Source organism: Belonocnema kinseyi, chromosome 1 (assembly GCF_010883055.1).
Source record: "Belonocnema kinseyi isolate 2016_QV_RU_SX_M_011 chromosome 1, B_treatae_v1, whole genome shotgun sequence".
NCBI classification, from domain to species: Eukaryota; Metazoa; Arthropoda; class Insecta; order Hymenoptera; family Cynipidae; genus Belonocnema; species Belonocnema kinseyi.
In genome coordinates, this window is record NC_046657.1 from 34,291,782 (window position 1) to 34,308,968 (window position 17,187).

Here is a 17,187-nt window from a genome sequence, read left to right on the forward strand (position 1 = left end):
CGGAAATTTTCTAGTTTGAAAATTTTCTTTTTCTGGAATTATCTTTCGTGTTTTTCCAATTCAGAATTTTAATATTTCAACAATTTTATGGTTTCAGAAATACTCAATTTCGAAATATTTCTTCTTTTTTAAATTATAAACTGCTGGGGAATTTTAATATTTGTCTTTTTTTTTTATTCTGGAATTTTTCAATTCAGGATTTTATATTTTCCGCAATTTTCTATTATTAATTATTTTTTCTTGAAAATTTTACAATCTCAGGAAATTAATTAAATACCTGCATTTTCAAGACATTAAAAAAATTTTATTTGTAAATAATATTTTAAAAATTCAGATAGGAGACCTCTGAATAATATCCGATTTTTTTTTGCTAATTTCTTGAATAAAAAAAAGTGATTTGAGTGACAGAGCCGATTTTATGTCATTAGTTATAAACATGTGATGTTAAAACTGTATTATATGTAAAAAATATATGTATTTAATATTAATATTAAGAAAAAAGACGATCAAATGTCTAACCTATCTTGTAAAGTTTTTATTAAAAAAAAACTTTGAATTAAAATATCGAATGGTTTTATTTCGAATCTGATTCTGTGCGCTATTATTAATGAAAATTTAATTTATAATTAATAATTATTTTTAAAAAATGGTGCGACGTGTTAAAACTTTATTCGAAAAATTTGAGGCTAGCCAGCCTTATCAAAAAAGTTTTTATCACACTCAGGATTATAACAAGATTTCAAGATTTCCAGGTAAATAAAAAATAAAATTTGTATTCGAAATTACTTTTTCCCCTAATATTTGATTTATTAAATGTTTTTTTTTTCATTTTAGGAAGTGTAAGAGAAAAATACAAAATAAAAAAATCGTTATCAGAACCACAAGCTAGAATCAATTTTATTGATGAAAAATTGAAAAAACTTCGAAAAACTCCAGAAATTTCTGAAGATGATTTTTCAGAAGAAGATTTTGGATTTTCAAAAATTGAAAATCGGAAATTTGAAAAAGGACTCGGGGAAAATGTATTATATTATTTATAATTTTTATTTTACAAATGAATATCAAAAATTTTGAATAGGTTTTTTTTCAATTTTCAGAATTTAATCGGTTGCGAAAACGGCAAAAAATATTTTTCAGAAATAAGAACAATGAGAAAAACGAGAAATATTTTGACAAATAAAGTTAATCAACCCAACTTGAAGCTTAAGAGTAAATTAGCAAATTTTTAGTTATTTTTGTGAAATAATTTTTTTGTAAAATTATTTTTAATCATAATTATAATATTTTATAGATATTTTCTCGACTCGGTTAAGTGGTGGACGAGATCCTGGTTTGTCTTCTCCGACAGTAATAAAATTAAAAATAATAAAATAATATATTTAAAAATTTTCAAAATTAAATTATTTTTTACCTGACTCTAAGTACAGATTTCAAGCATTTCTGAAGTTCAATTAAAAAACAAAATTCCCTGGAATGATGTTAAAAATAAAAAGGTTTGTCAGAGAAAAAAAACTTTAAACAAAAAATTATTTTCTTATTTAAAAAGAATTCAATTATGTTAGACAGAAATTGAAATTTCGAATACAAGAAAAAGAAAATTGGATCCAGAGTTCAAATATCGAAAACCTATTATTCCAAAATACAAATCTGGTCTTCCTAGTAAATATTTAGGTGAGAATCGCAATTCTTCAAAATAAAAATGAATTTAAAAATGCTAAAATTAATTTAATTATTAATTAAATTTTAGAGAAGGAGCATCTTCGAGTTTCGGTTTCTAAAATTGACCAGGTTGTTTGTAATTTTGAAGTAAAAAATAATTTTTATAAAGTATCAAGTAGTATAGCTATACGGCTACATGAGCACTTACGACTGAGCAAGGTTCTGTTCTTTGCTAATTTACCGACATCAGGTTATTACCAACGGTCAATAATTCAGATTTACCATCGGTTGGAAATGCAGATGTACAATGTTTCTAAGACTAGTTTAAATTTATTGTTGAATAAATGTATACATGAAAAAAATAAACACGTAAGGATTTAATCCTGATTCGTTTAATATAAATATTTATTCCACAATAAGCTTAACCTAGTTCAAAAAATTTTTTTCATCTGCATTATCGACTGATGCTAAATCGGACTTACTTGCCGATGGTAAATCTTCATTATTGATTGATGGTAATTGCCTGATGTCGGTAACTTAGCATAGGATAGAACCTTGCTCGGTTGGTAAGTGTTCCCTTCATCGTATAGCGATACTACTAAACTATAAAAAAAAGTTTGGTTAAAAAAATATATAAATTGCAGAAAATTTTGAAGCAAAGGAAAGAATTTTCCAAATCGACCCCAATTCGGAGGAATCATTCAGAAATGTTGAAATCAATCAGTAAACTTACGGCCCTCCTTTTATATTTGCACTTTCTACTATCCTGCTTTCTTTCCTTTTCGAGAAGTCATCATTACGGTGAAATTTTTGGACGATGTGATGCTCGATAGTTGATTCAGGTAAAAACTTATCATTTTTTAAAGTCAAGAGAAAATTTTTCAATTTAAATTTCGCGCCATAAAAATACGGTGTCACGCTTAATCATAACCTCTAATTTCAATATTAATATGGCGCGAAATTCAAATCGCAATTCATTATTTCAGCTTCTGTGTGGAAATGATTTGAATTTGTTTTTAGATTCTGGATGGGAACATCTACTTTTGAAAAAGTTCAATCAGAACGAAGAAGATTCAAAGAATTCGAACCAGAAAGACTGAAAAATATGCTTTATAATATTTCTAGAGGAAAGGCTTTTTTGATTGATTAAGAATTATTTATTAATTCAGGGATAAATGCTTGGATAAGTAAAACAATAATTGGTATTTTTAACAATACTTTTTTTTGGTCAATATAATTTTTTTATGATTCTTAAGAAATCTTTAAAGAAAGTTTCTTATTTTACATGTTTTATCCAAAAACTTTGAAAAAAAAAATGTTTGCGTTAAAGTTGTCCAGATTCTTCTTTTACTTTATTTGGAAATCTTTTAAATGTCTTCTCAAGAAAGAATTGAAAAAGATTTCCAGGTTTATCAAACGATTTGCAAAAAATGTGGATCACCTTCTATCGTTTTCTATTATTTTCTCTATACTTTGCTGTCTCATTTGATCATTTTGTGTCTGACAAGTTATTATTCTGTATCTTTTTCTAAGTTATTTAAGAATTTTTTCCCATTACGTTTTCAATAATACTATCATTTTCTATCATTTTTCTATACTTTTCTATCCTTTTCTGTTTTCGGAAGACTGTGTTTCTAATAGTGATATCACTTTCTTTCTCAATTAGCGTTCATGCGATTCTATCCTTTTCTATAACGAGATAATACTTCATGCCACTATGTTCTGTTCGATTTTCTTCATCTCTTATTTTAATCTGATTGCACTTTCTAATCATTATATTTTTATATAATTGCATTATCATTTTCAGTCAGAGCTATATTATTTTCTATTCTTTTCCAGACTTTTCTATATCCTTTCATAATTTTCTCTCCTAAATTTTTTTCTAACCAACTTAATAATTTATTGTCCTTTGTTACCTTTTACAAAATTCTAAAGGTTCTATGCTTTTCCGTACTTTCTCTATATTTTCATTCTAGTAGTTATATTTTTCTATTAATTTCTATCCTTTTTTGTATCCTAAATTATAATTCAATATTATTTTCTATCCTTTTCTATATTTTTCTGTCCGCTTTATCCTTTTCTCTCAAAGAGCTTATTATTCTCTACCCTTTTTGAACTAATTTTGTAATTTCTTGTATCACCCTTTTAAAAATACAATCCTTTGCTATCCTTTTCTATCATTTTCTAGAAATTTGTATTATTCTCTGTCCATTTATGTACATTTTTAATTGTTTTTTCCGAGTAGCTGTATTATTTGTTATTTTTCCAAGAATGTTCAATACTATCATTTTCTATCAAGAAATCATTTTTCATATTATTTGATTCTATTTTAACTTTAAACACGATTACAATATTTAATAATTATACTTTTTATATCCTTTTATTATTTTCCTTATGAAAGCTTTATTATTTTCTATCCTTTTCCATATTTTTCTATACCGTCACACAATTGTATATATTTTGATATTCATTTTATATAATTTTCTACCCTTTTCTGTATCTTATTATTATTTTATTTTTTATTGCTATATTTTTCCAACATTTTCTTTTCTGTACTATTTATTAATTGCATTCTAATTTTTATATTTTTTCTATACTTTCCTCTAATTTTACACAGTATTATCCATTTTTCATTTTCTTACTATAGTATATACTAGAATATCATTCTATATTATAATATATTATTTATAACATTGTCTATAATATATTATCTTATATCATTTTCTATCCTTTTCCATAATTTTCTATATTTTTATATGTAATTTTATATTCTTTTCGACGCTTCTTGGTGCCTTTTCATGATTTTCTTATGAATAGCTATGTTTTTCTATCCTTTTCCATTTTCTTCCATCTATTTCTGTACTTATTCTAACCTTTTCTATTCCGTATCATTAATTTATTTTTAAAAGCTATATTTTTATAGCATTTTCTATCTTTTTTCTGTACTATTCTATTATTTCCATTCTAATTTCTATATTTTTTCTATACTTTCCTCTAATTTTCTACAGTACGATGATCCATTTTTCATCTTTCCTATTCTATAATATCCTTTAGTATTATATTTTATATTGTTCTTTACTTTTCTGTTCCGTTGTATCATTTTCTCGCTAAGAGCTATATTATTTTCTATTCTTTTCTATCGTTTACCATAATTTTGTATATTTTTATTAGTAATTTTCTAATAGGTATAGTTATCTATCCTTTTCCATGTTTTTTTTATTTACTTTCTGTACTGATTCTACCCTTTTCCATACTGCCTCATTATTTTAATTTTGAGAGCTATATTTTTCTATCCTTTTCTGTACTATTATATTATTTCTATGCCAATACCTATATTTTTTCTATGCTTTCCTATACGTTTCTGTTCCGTGTTATCATCTTCTCTCAAAGAGCTGTATTTCTCTCTTCCAATATGTCATGTTTCATTTCATTAAGAATTTCTACGATTCTTTCATTCTCTCTAACGAATTATTTTTTCATAACATTCTTTTCTATTTTTTTATGTCGACTTTATATTCAATTCCATTCTCTAATAACTATACTTTCTATACCCTTTCATCATTTTATCGCTAGAAGATATATTATTTGCTATCATTTTCTATCCTTTTCTATGACAGTCCGATATTTTCTATCATTTTCTATACCGTCTCATAATTTCTTATATTTTTATTTGTAATTTTCTCATATTTTTTACGCTTTTCTTTACTTTTTCATGATTTTTTTATGAATAGCTATAGTTTTATATCCTTTTCCTTATTTAGTTATGAGTATATATAAAATTAGTACTTTAAAATATAATAATTTTATTTCCTTTTATAAATATTTCTGTTCCATTTTATCATTTTCTCTCAAAGAGCTTTATTATTCTCTACCCATATATAATTTTTCATCTCATTTAGAGTTTCCACGATTCTATCCTTTTCGATAACGAGGTTATTTTTCATAACATTATATGATATTTTTTCATCCCGACTTTAAATTCAATTCCACTCTTTAATACCTATACATTCTCCATTTTATCGATAGGAGACATATTATTTTCTATCCTTTTCCATAATTTTATACATCATTTTATCATTTGCTATATTTTTATTTATAATTTTCTATTCCTTTGACGCTTTATAGCACTTTTTAATTATTTTCTTATGAATAGCTATAGTTTTCTATCCTTTTCCATCTCTTTTTTTTACTGATTCTACCCTTTTTATACTGTATTATTATTTTATTTTTTAATGCTATATTTTTCGAGCATTTTCTATCCCTTCTGTACTGCTCTGTTATTTTCATTCTAAATCAAGTATTCTTTCTGTAATTTTCTATCCTTTTCCACAGATTTCACTGTGTAATAACCATACTGTCTATACTCTTTTTATCATTTTACCACCGAGGGCTATATAATTTCCTATAATTGCTATCATTTTCTATCATTTTCTATCCTTTTCTATACATTTCCACGCTTCTTGGTACTTTTTGAATGTTTTCTTTCAAACAGCCGTATCTTTCTATGCTTTGCGATTTATTGCTGTCCCTTTAATGCTTTTATCTGAAAGTATTGTATAAAGAAAAGGTTTTTTGTAACCACTTATCAATAATGATTTACTTTACATTGAGGGAATTGTAATAAAAAGTCTCACATAATTTCGATTCTAATCATATTTTTTTTATTCTTTACGTTGAGTGCACATATTCAATACTTTTTTATTTTCAGTATAGAATATTTTTATAGTGATTAAAAATAAAAATATTTTTTCGAGCCTCATCTTTGAAAGAATTTTTTATCCCATTTGTGGAGTAAGGGGACCATGGCTTATTTCAAGTTCAAAGTTGCCAATAATCCACGGGTTTTCGTTTGCATCTGTGAACCTAGCACTAAATTTGAATATTCCATCTTTCATCATACCAGGCGGAATTAAACCTTTATTTGGGGCGTAATTTTTGATAAACAGACTTCCCTGAAAAATAAGGTTTCATTTTATTACAAAAATAATGGCAAACATAATGAATAAATTAAAATGAATGAAATTACATTATTTTTTAAGCAATGAATGTAATAAAATAAGCAATAAAAATTAATTTAGATAATTTTCAATAAGATAAAAATTAATAATAGTCGATTATTACCGGTTGGAATGGACAGTCTTTTGGCGCCTTGTCCTTTGGAGAGAGTCTCGAGAACAAATCATTTCCCAGTATAACTTCATGAATGGCATCACAGAGTCTCATTTTTAAAGTTTTCTTTTTGCCATCGCCCTTGTCCAAATCGATGAAGCACTGTGAGAAAATTCATTCTTTAATCTATTTATTTACATTCGAAATAAATTTTTCATTACATTAACAGAATTGTGTACTCACAATTCAAATTTCGCGCCACAATCTCGTAGAACCACACTTAAATATAACCTCAAACTTTGGCTCAAAGGGCTCAAAGGAAAAGTTTGAACTTATGTTTCTCGATGAGTTGTAGCGAGAAATTTGAAGTTTTTGAAATTTGATATAAGTAGAATTTTTTGTTTAGAAAAATTGTGTAATTACCATAGCGTCTTGTGGAACAACATCCTTCATTTCTAAATTTATATCAACAGAATTTTCTTTTTCTCCTGGATTAATTACAGCCGACCATTTCCCCATAATCGGATTTTCATTGTATATCATTTCCGCACTTTTAACTTTGATCAACAAATTTGGCTGAAATATAATAATAAATTAATACTCTGATGAGTCAATTTGACAAATATTATAAAATAATTCTAATTAAAAGTTAATAAAATAATAAATAAAAAAATAGAAAACTCAATCAAAATTACTTACCTCAGCACCCAGGGCAAATTTTGCCAAGAGAGAAAACAGAAAAACAATTTTAAACATTTTGCAATTTCTTGCATTGCCATTAATTTTCAAACTGATCATTTTTTATTTTTTCGCTCCTTATAAAGAGCGAATCATTATCAGATTTCGTGCAAAAATTTATGTCGATAATATCTACAACCTACTGTGTTTGATTAACGTCCTGGTTTCAAGATCAAAGCGTGAGAAACAGGAAACGGTAACGGATATTCGATAGTATGATAAAAAAATAATTAATTAAAAATCTGAGATTAACTGATTTAAAAAGTGTATTAAAAATTATATTATAAAACCAGAAATTTAATTCCATGTGATATTTAAAAAAAATTATTTTTAATATTCATTGTATAAAATCCCTTTTTTCAAATAATTAATTTATTAAATTTTCTTACAATTTAATTGCTATCTATATATTTGTTCTTTGCGTGATGCTCGATAATAAATTAAGGTCAAAATTCATCAACTTTTTAATTGAAGAGAAAAATTAACAGTTTAAATTTCGCGCCATTAAAATTCAAAGCTACTCTTACACATAACCTCAAATTTCCATTTTATTTTGGCGCGAAATTTTAATTTATTATTTGAGCTTCTGTCTGTAAATAAATTTAAAGTTCTTTTAAGATTCTAGATAAGGATATACGTTTCTGAAAAAGTGCAATCAGAACGATGAAAATTCAAGGAACTTGAACCAGAAACACTGGTTTTGTAATACTTCTAGAGCAAGAGTTTCATAAATATTTATTAATAAATGATATATTATAGGGTCGAATGCTTGGTGAAATAAAACAATTATTTGTATTTTTAACAATATTTTTTTCTTGTTTGCTTAAATATTACATTTTTTCGTTTTTCAGGAAAGAAACAGCCTGAAATAAATTTTCAAATATTTTATCAATATTGTCTTTCTTATTGAATGCAAAATTACGAATGAATTAAAAAATATTTCATAATTTTTTGGAAATATTTTTAAGTTTTAAAATAACAGACTTGAAATTTTCATAAAATTTTGAAGTCTTTTCGGATTTTAAATTACTTGAAAATATTCCATAACTTCTAAGTATTAAAAAAAATTATTTAAGTGATTCTTAAAATAAATAAAAAAATCCTACAATATTAAAAAAATTTCTTAAAATCTTCCATATTCTTTCTCAACGATTTTGGAAATCTTTCAAAATGTTTTACAATTTTTGTGAATATTCTCTTCAAATTAATTTGTCGAAAAAAAATGATTTTATATTTTCTTAGAATATTACTATCTTGAAACATTCAAATATCTTTTAGGCTTATTCGAATTTTTACTAAAATTTTTTAATCATGCAGAATACAAAATTTTCTACATTCGTTTTCGAAATGTTAGAAAATCATTTAAAATGTTTTGAATTTTTTTTCAATTTTCTTTCAAAATTCATTATTCAACATTTCTTAAAATTTTGGTTATGATTTTTTGTAATCTTTTAAATTTTTTAACTATTTTTGAATTTTTTGCAAAACATCTAAATATTTTTTTAATTGATTCAAAATTTTTCTACAATTTATTACAAATTCTTTTAATTTAGAAGAATTTCTTTATGGTGTAGATTTTTTAATTTTCAGGAAAATTAAGAATGATTTTATTTTCAATAAATTAAACAATTTTCCTAAGATTCCTGGGAAAATCTTGAATTATTTTTTACAATGAAAAATTAATTTTTAAGAGGACATTTAAAAAAGATTTCAGAACATCTGAAATGTTTTCTAAAAATTTAATTGAAATTTTTCAAAATCTATTTAGAAGTTTTAAAAGTTTTGCAAGGATATAAAAATAATTTAAATCTTAAGAAGATTTCAAAAAATGGAAATGGAAATCTAAGACGAAATAAATTTTAGATGCTTTTTAAGAATTCTAAGAAACATAAAAATAATTTCAAATTACCGATTTTTAAGCCTCTGTGTGAAAATAATTTTAATTGCTTTTTAAAAAGACTTTGTAACCATTTACAGATCGAACAGAAATGTCAGTTTTTAATTTTATATCTTTCATTTCAAGTTCAGAACTGATTTTAAAATTTCGCACCATATTCGAAATTATCGCCTTCAAACTCATCATCGCGTATCTTTGCCCTAAAAAATAAAAGAAAATTTGTTTCCCGTTAAATTCTCTATTTTCATGTTAAAAGTTAAATTTTACTAACAAATTTGTTTGATTTCTGAAAATACTGACCAATGCAACCCATGGGGCCAGCGCTAAACGGGATAAAAGAAAATGGTTCTCTTTTTGCAATTGCTTCAGAGGTAAATCTCTCCGGATTAAATTTCTCTGGTTCCTCCCAATATTTCGAATTTCTATGAGTCATAAAAGGAACTAAAATTACTTGACAATTCTCTGGTATCGTACAAGAATCTAAAAAAAAATTATAATTATGCTCAAGTAATAAAATACACAAGTAATAAATAAGAAATTTAAATCTGGCGCCATAAAATTGTAGTGCCACATTTAAACATAACCTCAAGTTATGACATCATGGTGGCGCGAAATTTAAATGGAAACAACCTTTACCCAATTTTATTTCGCCCGTGGAAGTCCTCCCCATAATAGGAGCAATCGGAAAAAGTCTCAAAGTTTCCTTAATAATTTTTTCCACGACTTTTAATTCAGAAATATTTTCAGAAGTAATTCGATCATTGCCAAGAATTTTCTCAACTTCTTTTCTAGCTTCTTCCTGAATTTCTTCATGAATTCCTAACATTAAAATAGCAAAACTGCTTATTACAGCCAAAGTATCTTGTGCCTGAAATTACATTTAAAAAAAAAAATATATATATATATACTTAACATTATAAAAAATTTAATTTGTTCTTGATATTGTAAAAAATATACCGCCAAGTAAAGTGTGATCATCTCATCCTTAAGTTCTTCATCGCTAATTTGTATTCCAGAATTTTCTATATTATCCAAAAGTCGCTCCAAAATGGATTTAACATTTTCAGATTTTCCGAGTTTTTTCTTTTTCTTCATTTCCGCTATGCACTGTAATTATTATAATGCAATTGATATATTATTATTATTAAAATTTTGTATCCAAAAAAATAATTTATTTTACTTTGTTCACAAAATTTTCGAGGACTTTCTGGCCTCTAGCATGTATTTTATAATTTTCTGTTAATTTATAAATCCAGTCAGGATAGAGCCAGATTTTCATCATTCGATCGTGAACAACTCTGTACATTCTACAAAATTATGAATTATTTATGTTGCTATTCAAAATTCGCGCCAGAATTACATACGACAACGCTTAAACATAACCTGAAAATTGAAGGTGCTTCTGGCGCGAAATTTAAATAGTAAAATGTTTTCTATTTCGATTTAAAGAATTACAAATAGTATTTTTCTAAAAGGATTGCATATCGTTATTACAATAAATAAAATTACTCGGCAGAATAATGTATAAAGTTTTGATCAGAATCGATGAATGAGTTAATCTCAGAACATCCCATCACACTTTCTGAAAAGAAAATTAATAAATTCATGGTCAGACATGATTGTAATCGAGATTATGGATTATTAATATTCTTTGCATCTTTGAATATAAAATACCGCAGACAAGATCGACAGTGCATTCTTCAATAGGTCCCATAATATCAATAATTTTTCCGTCTGATTCAAATTTTAATTTTTCTATTAAATTCTGACTATGTCGATCAAAAACTTCCAAAAATCCATCCAGGACTTTTTGGGTCATTATGTGTGATACCATTTTTCGATGCTTCTTCCACATTGGACCTGAAACAATTTTTCAATGATTAAAATTAATGTAAAAAAATGAGAAGGATTCAGAAATATTAATAAGAGCTTTGAAAGTGTTTTATATCAATTTGTCCAATGTTGCAATTTCGCGTCACAGCTTAAAAACTGAGGTTATGTTTAAGTGCGGTACTTTGTAATTGTGGCGCGAAATTCAAATTTCGAAAATCGTATTTTTTGTCTTTTATAGTAAAACGAATAATAATTTTTTTACCCGATCCACTGATGAGGCCGTCTCCAATGAATGGTTTTAGAAATTTATAATGGAATCCTTTATTAATCGCCTGCTGGCTATTTAATATGATCTAGAGATGAAATAAATTTTTTCATAAAATGGGATTAGCAATGAATTTCAAAATGATTTTTTACATCTCAATTATTTTCAAATCCTTGGGATTCCCAAAATTCTTGGAATTCCCTTCATCCTCTGAATTCTTCGAATTCAGAGAATTTCCCGAATTCTGAAATTAGGGGTTTGTTATTTAAGAATGTTCAATTGCCCCATGTTTAAATATCTTTAGCATCGTTTTGAATTTTTCTAAACATTCTTTAAAAATGCCAAAAGTTAAAAATCCTAAAATTAATTGTTCAAAATAAAAAATAACACAATCACACAAAAAAAAAGTGTGCGGATCTGGTAACAAGACACACGTATTCCTATGGATTTTGGGGCGCTGAATTCAAATTCGGTATCAAAAACCACCCATCACGTCATGGTTGAGCCATAACCTCAAAAAATGACGAAAAATCATGCACTGAGGCAAATAAATTTCAAAATAATGCCTGTGATGCAAATTTTCACTTCAAACACATGTCGACAACTGTGAAGGATCAACCCTTGCCTGATATCAACTTATTTAACATAACTTTACCCAATAGAACCTGACCTCACCTAACCTGGATTAACAGAAATTTATTGAACTACACGTAAAGCTCTGGAAGCATATTTTCCCAGTAGCAAATATGTGCTAAATCGAGTGGGTCAACTCGAGCCTAACCTAGAAGTAAATCTAACCTAGCCTAACCTAACCTCACGAAACACAATTAAACTGATTCTGTTGTCCCGTTGTGTTTGAGGTACCGCTTGAATCAGCTTGGTCTTAACCTGCAAAGAGGTCAAACCTATCCTAACCTAAAAAAACCTAACCTAACCTAACTTCACGTAACACAATTAAACTCATTGTGTTATCCCGTTGTGTTTGCTGTACCGTTTCATTCAGCTTCGGCTTAAACTACATAGAGGTTTAACCTATCCTGACCTAACAAAACCTAGCCTAACCTAGCCGAATGAAATTCAACCACACGTGTAACCTAAATTCACGTAACACAATTAAACTCATTGTGTTATCCCGTTGTGTTTGCGGTACCGTTTCATTCAGCTTCTGCTTAAACTACATAGAGGTTTAACCTATCCTAACCTAACAAGACCTAACCAAACCTAACCTAGCCGAATGAAATTCAACCACACGTGTAGCTATGTAAGCGTACGGTTCTCAGTCTTAAATGTGTGCTATATTTAATAGGTTAACTCGATCTTAACCTACAAATGAAGAAAAAAGGGCACGTTATAGCAGCCAGAAAATAGATTGAAGTAGGTCTATAAATCAATTTAATTACGATAAAAAGCAAGATAAAATGTAAACACGAAAGATAGTATAAATATATCCCTTTAGTTTAAGAAAAGCAGAGAGAAAAAAATTTTCAATAAAACTCTTATTCATTTGCGTGTTTAAGTTATAGTTCGACATTTTAATTGATACAAACATTGTCAGGTTAATTGAAATGGGATCAATTCTACTTGTAGTTCTAAGTTTCTTTAAATGAGTAATGTGCGTCTAAATTTTTAACCACCTGTAGTACAATTAAATGAATTTTATTGCGTTACAAGGGGAACACTTAAGTTAAGTTGTGTTGCGTTAAGTAAAATTTCATTAGGTTCTGTTAAGTTAGATTCATTTGTAGGTTAAGATCGAGTTAACCTATTAAATATAGCACACATTTCAGACTGAGAACCGTACGCTTACATACAACCACACACGTGTGGTTGAATTTCATTCGGCTAGATTAGGTTAGGTAAGGTTTTTTTAGGTTAGGATAGGTTAAACCTCTATGTAGCTTAAGCCGAAGCTGAATGAAACGGTACCGCAAACACAACGGGACAACACAATGAGTTTAATTGTGTTACGTGAAGTTAAGTTAGGTTAGGATATGTTAGGTCAGGTTTTTTTAGGTTAGGATAAGTTTGACCTCTTTGCAGGTTAAGCCCAAGCTGATTCAAACGGTACCGCAAACACAACGGGACAACACAATCAGTTTAATTGTGTTTCGTGAGGTTAGGTTAGGTTAGGCTAGGTTAGATTTATTTCTAGGTTAGGCTGGAGTTGACCCATTCGATGTAGCACACATTTGCTACTGGGAAAATTTGCTTCCAGAGCTTTACGTGTAGTTCAATAAATTTCTGTTAATTCAGGTTAGGTGAGGTCAGGTTCTGTTGGGTAAAGTTATGTTAAATAAGTTGATATTAGGCAAGGCTTGATCCTTCACAGTTGTCGACTTGTTTTTGAACTGAATATTTCCATCACTGGCATTATTTTTAAATTTATTTGCCTCAGTGCATGATTTTTCGTCGTTTTTGAGATTATGGCTTAACCATGACGTGATGGGTGATTTTTGATACCGAATTTGAATTTAGCGCCCCAAAATCAATAGGAATACGTGTGTCTTGTTACCAGATCCGCACACTTATTTTTTTTGTGTGGCTGTGTATTTAAACATGTTGCCAGAAATCTTACAATGTTTTCAAAATTATTTTCAAACCTTCAAAAACCTACATTTAGTTTGAAATTTTTTGAAATTAAACTTATATTTGAAATTTTTTTAAGCTTCTGAATACATTTTAAAATTATATGTTATATTTTGAAATGTTTAAGAATCTTTTTCAAATATTTTCTTAAAATTATTTTTAAAAAATGTTCAATTGATTTTTCAAAATATAAACATTATTCAAAATTATTTTTCTAGAAACATCAAAAAATTTGTTTTTATAATACACGAATATTAAATGTTTTCAAATTTTTTTTAATTTTCTCTTAAAATTAATTTTTTTAAACAAAAGATAATTTGCAATGTTTATAGAAATCTTAGGAAAATTTTTTAGTTTCTTGAAACGTTTCAAAATTGTTAAAAAACTTCGGAATTTTATTTTGAAATCTTCAAAAATCTAGATACTGCTTTAAAATGTTGAATATCTTCTCAAGATTTAAATTATTTTCAAATCTTTACGAAACTTCCAAATCTTCTAAATATATTTCGATAAAATTAAAAGTTTTTCTTCAATATTTTAAACATCCTGAGGAACTAGAAGAAAATCCTTAAAATCTTCCAAACTCTTTAAAATTTATAGTAAAATTTGTTCAATCCAGTAATATCATAAAAACTGCCTTAAATTCTTCCAGATTATTTTTTTGCATATTCGAAGAACTGAAAATTAATCATTTAAAATTTTTCCAGAGATCTTTTGAAATATTTTTATTCTATTTTTAAATGTTTTTTTAATTTTCTTAAGAAATTAATCGTTTGAAATAAAATCATTCTAAATTTTCCCAGAAATTAAAAGAAAAATAATGATGACAATTATAATTTGCCAAAATAAGAATAATTTAAAAATATTAATCATACAAGGTTTGAAAGCGTTTTAAAAGAATCTTTTTAATTTTGTAATTCCACGCTACAGCTTCAAAATTTAGGTTATGTTTAAGTGTGACACTTTATAAATATGGCGCGAAATTTAAATTTCCAACTCGTATTTTGTTTTAATTACTAAGACCTTCTGCAATTGGTCGTCCGTTCATGTTTAAAATCATCTCGGGATAAAATAAATCTGTTTATCGAATTAAATTAACAATTATTTTTGAAAGCTTCTAAATATTTTTCTAATGCCTCTCTAATAGTTGTTTGTAATCTTTGTATTATTCAAGACGTTAAAGCGATTTATTTATATGTTTTTGAATATATCTAAGGTTGGAATTTTATTTTTGTATTTTTATTCAGCTCATGTCTATCATTGAAAGCCTTGATATCGAAAGTGGAATTCGTAATTGCGAATGCAGGCGCAATAACAAATATTGTAAAAGTGGTCTATGTACATGCAAGGAAGCGAAAAAGATGTCGTTAAGAATACAACGAGACTGGAATAATTAAAATTATTCAGTTTGCATGAAGGAAGTCCACCATATTTTTTCGTTCGCATTGAAGAAACTCTTTGAAATACTCTTGGAAAGTCTTTTTACTCTTTATTTAATTATTTATTTATATTCACGTACAAATTTTTTATTTTTATACAATTTTACTGATTTAATTTAATTTATTTAAATTATTTATATTTTTCATATTACCTCAATATCTCGAGGCTTTGTGATAACCACAACAAATATTGGTCCCATCCATATTCTCATCGGGCTCGAATTAATATAAGGTATAACAATTTTGGTAATACGATTTAATACATCTGCAAAAAATAATCATTCTAATAAGCAGAGAAAATTAAAAAAAGACGTATATCAATTTTAAATACCCTTTGGTTCACAGGCAAATTCGAGAGCATTTCCAATTAAAGGATAAGCTCGAGGTCCTGGTAAAATAAGAGCCAGTTTAAAAAATTTAATCAATTTTTGTTGATAAATCCGAACCAAGCATGATATCAAAAATCCCGCTGTTGCAACTATTAAAATATCTGGAAAAAAATTTGTTTAGTAAATTTTTTTATTATTTTTTCATTCATAAAAAAGTAGACTTTGGTACAAAAAAATCGTTAAATTTTAATTTGAGATTGAAATAAAATGGAATAAAATTGAATCATTTTAAATAATAAAAAAATATATTTTTGCTTGTTTCGGATTTTTGTATTTACCTGAGAAGCGAATAGAAATTTCTGGAATCATGACTAAAGGCGCGTACTGCACGTTTAAAACTAAATACTTTCGAAACTGAAAGGAAGTCTTATTGTTAGAACAAGATATCCCTATTGTTATTCAATATACTCCCACCAATAGAAGTTACTTATTTCTATTGGTTACAAGAATGATAAAAATCGAAATTAATTTTTTTTAATCACAATTAGAATTTTATATTTTTAACTTCTTTGTCTCATTTTGTAATATAAACAAATTTGAAATTTCGCGCTAGAATTAACTCAAAGTTAGAGGTTACGTTTAAACGTGGCACTAGGATGCCGCGATTCAGCGCGAAATTTGAATTCCAACCTTCTTCTTCTTTAAGCAATTGAAGAACAGTGTTTTTTAAAATAAATGCACATTAAAGTGTTTCAAGCAAGAATTAAATTTTTTTTTAAATTTCAGTATTTAGAAGGGTCTCAATAAGAAATTCCTCTTAAAAAATTCAATTTGTAAATTATCTTAAATTTTATTATGCAAGCTTGTGATTTTTTATAACATCTAATTTGGAAAAAACATCGAATTTGTGGAAATAAAATTCAGGAACAAAAAATGGCCAAACTGCGAAATGTTATTTCCAATCTTCTTCTTCTTTGGTATGAAATCTAAAAACCGTATTTTTTCTATAAATTTATATCCAGAGTTTGTTTTTAGTCGTATAAATAAATAATAACCCTAAGGTTTTTGAGAAAATTAAATTTTTAAAAGATTTCTGAAATGTCTGAAAAGAATCTAGAAAATTTGTAAGAAGACTTTTTTTCCAAATTTCACTTGAAAAGCTTTTACATTTTATTTTTAAATTTGTTAAAATCAATAAAAATGTTTTGAAATATGTTTCAGTTTTCCCTTATAATTGATTTTTTTGAGCAAAAAATGATATAAAACTTTCCCAGGAGACTTAAGAAATTGTTGACAAAAATCTACATTTTGTTTCGAATGGTCTGAAATCTT

General features: G+C 26.7%; 3 protein-coding genes across 4 annotated transcripts; 1 reads left to right on the forward strand and 2 right to left on the reverse strand.

Moving 5' to 3' along the window:
* Window positions 1–528: 528 nt before the first annotated feature.
* LOC117173148 lies at window positions 529–2,827 on the forward strand. 2 transcript variants are annotated; one of them, XM_033361554.1, is made up of 9 exons: window positions 529–752; window positions 835–1,022; window positions 1,098–1,209; window positions 1,292–1,347; window positions 1,428–1,493; window positions 1,563–1,671; window positions 1,748–1,806; window positions 2,304–2,501; window positions 2,680–2,827. In XM_033361554.1, the coding sequence occupies exons 1-8, from the start codon at window positions 647–649 to the stop codon at window positions 2,490–2,492; spliced, it is 885 nt and encodes a 294-aa protein (XP_033217445.1). In that variant the 5' UTR covers window positions 529–646; the 3' UTR covers window positions 2,493–2,501; window positions 2,680–2,827. The 2 variants fall into 2 exon arrangements, with proteins under 2 accessions (XP_033217445.1, XP_033217454.1); XM_033361563.1 differs by having other exon boundaries at window positions 1,748–1,788.
* A 3,510-nt stretch (window positions 2,828–6,337) lies between these two features.
* Window positions 6,338–7,663, reverse strand: LOC117170670. The gene is made up of 4 exons (XM_033357600.1): window positions 7,468–7,663; window positions 7,192–7,344; window positions 6,781–6,930; window positions 6,338–6,611 (listed from the first exon to the last, which is right to left on the reverse strand). Exons 1-4 carry the CDS (start codon window positions 7,564–7,566, stop codon window positions 6,435–6,437), a joined length of 579 nt encoding a protein of 192 aa, XP_033213491.1. The 5' UTR covers window positions 7,567–7,663; the 3' UTR covers window positions 6,338–6,434.
* A 1,757-nt stretch (window positions 7,664–9,420) lies between these two features.
* On the reverse strand, window positions 9,421–16,247 carry LOC117171861 (cytochrome P450 4C1-like). The gene is made up of 11 exons (XM_033359500.1): window positions 16,194–16,247; window positions 15,858–16,016; window positions 15,679–15,791; window positions 11,499–11,589; window positions 11,078–11,263; window positions 10,913–10,985; window positions 10,584–10,710; window positions 10,361–10,510; window positions 10,040–10,271; window positions 9,704–9,883; window positions 9,421–9,603 (listed from the first exon to the last, which is right to left on the reverse strand). The coding sequence occupies exons 1-11, from the start codon at window positions 16,222–16,224 to the stop codon at window positions 9,446–9,448; spliced, it is 1,500 nt and encodes a 499-aa protein (XP_033215391.1). The 5' UTR covers window positions 16,225–16,247; the 3' UTR covers window positions 9,421–9,445.
* Window positions 16,248–17,187: the final 940 nt, after the last annotated feature.

Bases quoted from the DNA above. Each gene is read 5' to 3' on its own strand.
- LOC117170670 (XM_033357600.1), bottom strand. From the start codon at position 7,566: ATGATCAGTTTGAAAATTAATGGCAATGCAAGAAATTGCAAAATGTTT. The intron at 7,345-7,467 runs GTAAGTAATTTT...ATTATATTTCAG, and splicing joins AATTTGCCCTGGGTGCTGAG to CCAAATTTGTTGATCAAAGT. The intron at 6,612-6,780 runs GTAATAATCGAC...CTTATTTTTCAG, and splicing joins AAGACTGTCCATTCCAACCG to GGAAGTCTGTTTATCAAAAA.
- LOC117171861 (XM_033359500.1), bottom strand. From the start codon at position 16,224: ATGATTCCAGAAATTTCTATTCGCTTCTCAG. The intron at 16,017-16,193 runs GTAAATACAAAA...ATTTTTTTCCAG, and splicing joins AATTTCTATTCGCTTCTCAG to ATATTTTAATAGTTGCAACA. The intron at 15,792-15,857 runs GTATTTAAAATT...TATTTTTTGCAG, and splicing joins ATTTGCCTGTGAACCAAAGG to ATGTATTAAATCGTATTACC.
- LOC117173148 (XM_033361554.1), top strand. From the start codon at position 647: ATGGTGCGACGTGTTAAAACTTTATTCGAAAAATTTGAGGCTAGCCAG. The intron at 753-834 runs GTAAATAAAAAA...TTTTCATTTTAG, and splicing joins CAAGATTTCAAGATTTCCAG to GAAGTGTAAGAGAAAAATAC. The intron at 1,807-2,303 runs GTAAAAAATAAT...TATAAATTGCAG, and splicing joins AGGTTGTTTGTAATTTTGAA to AAAATTTTGAAGCAAAGGAA.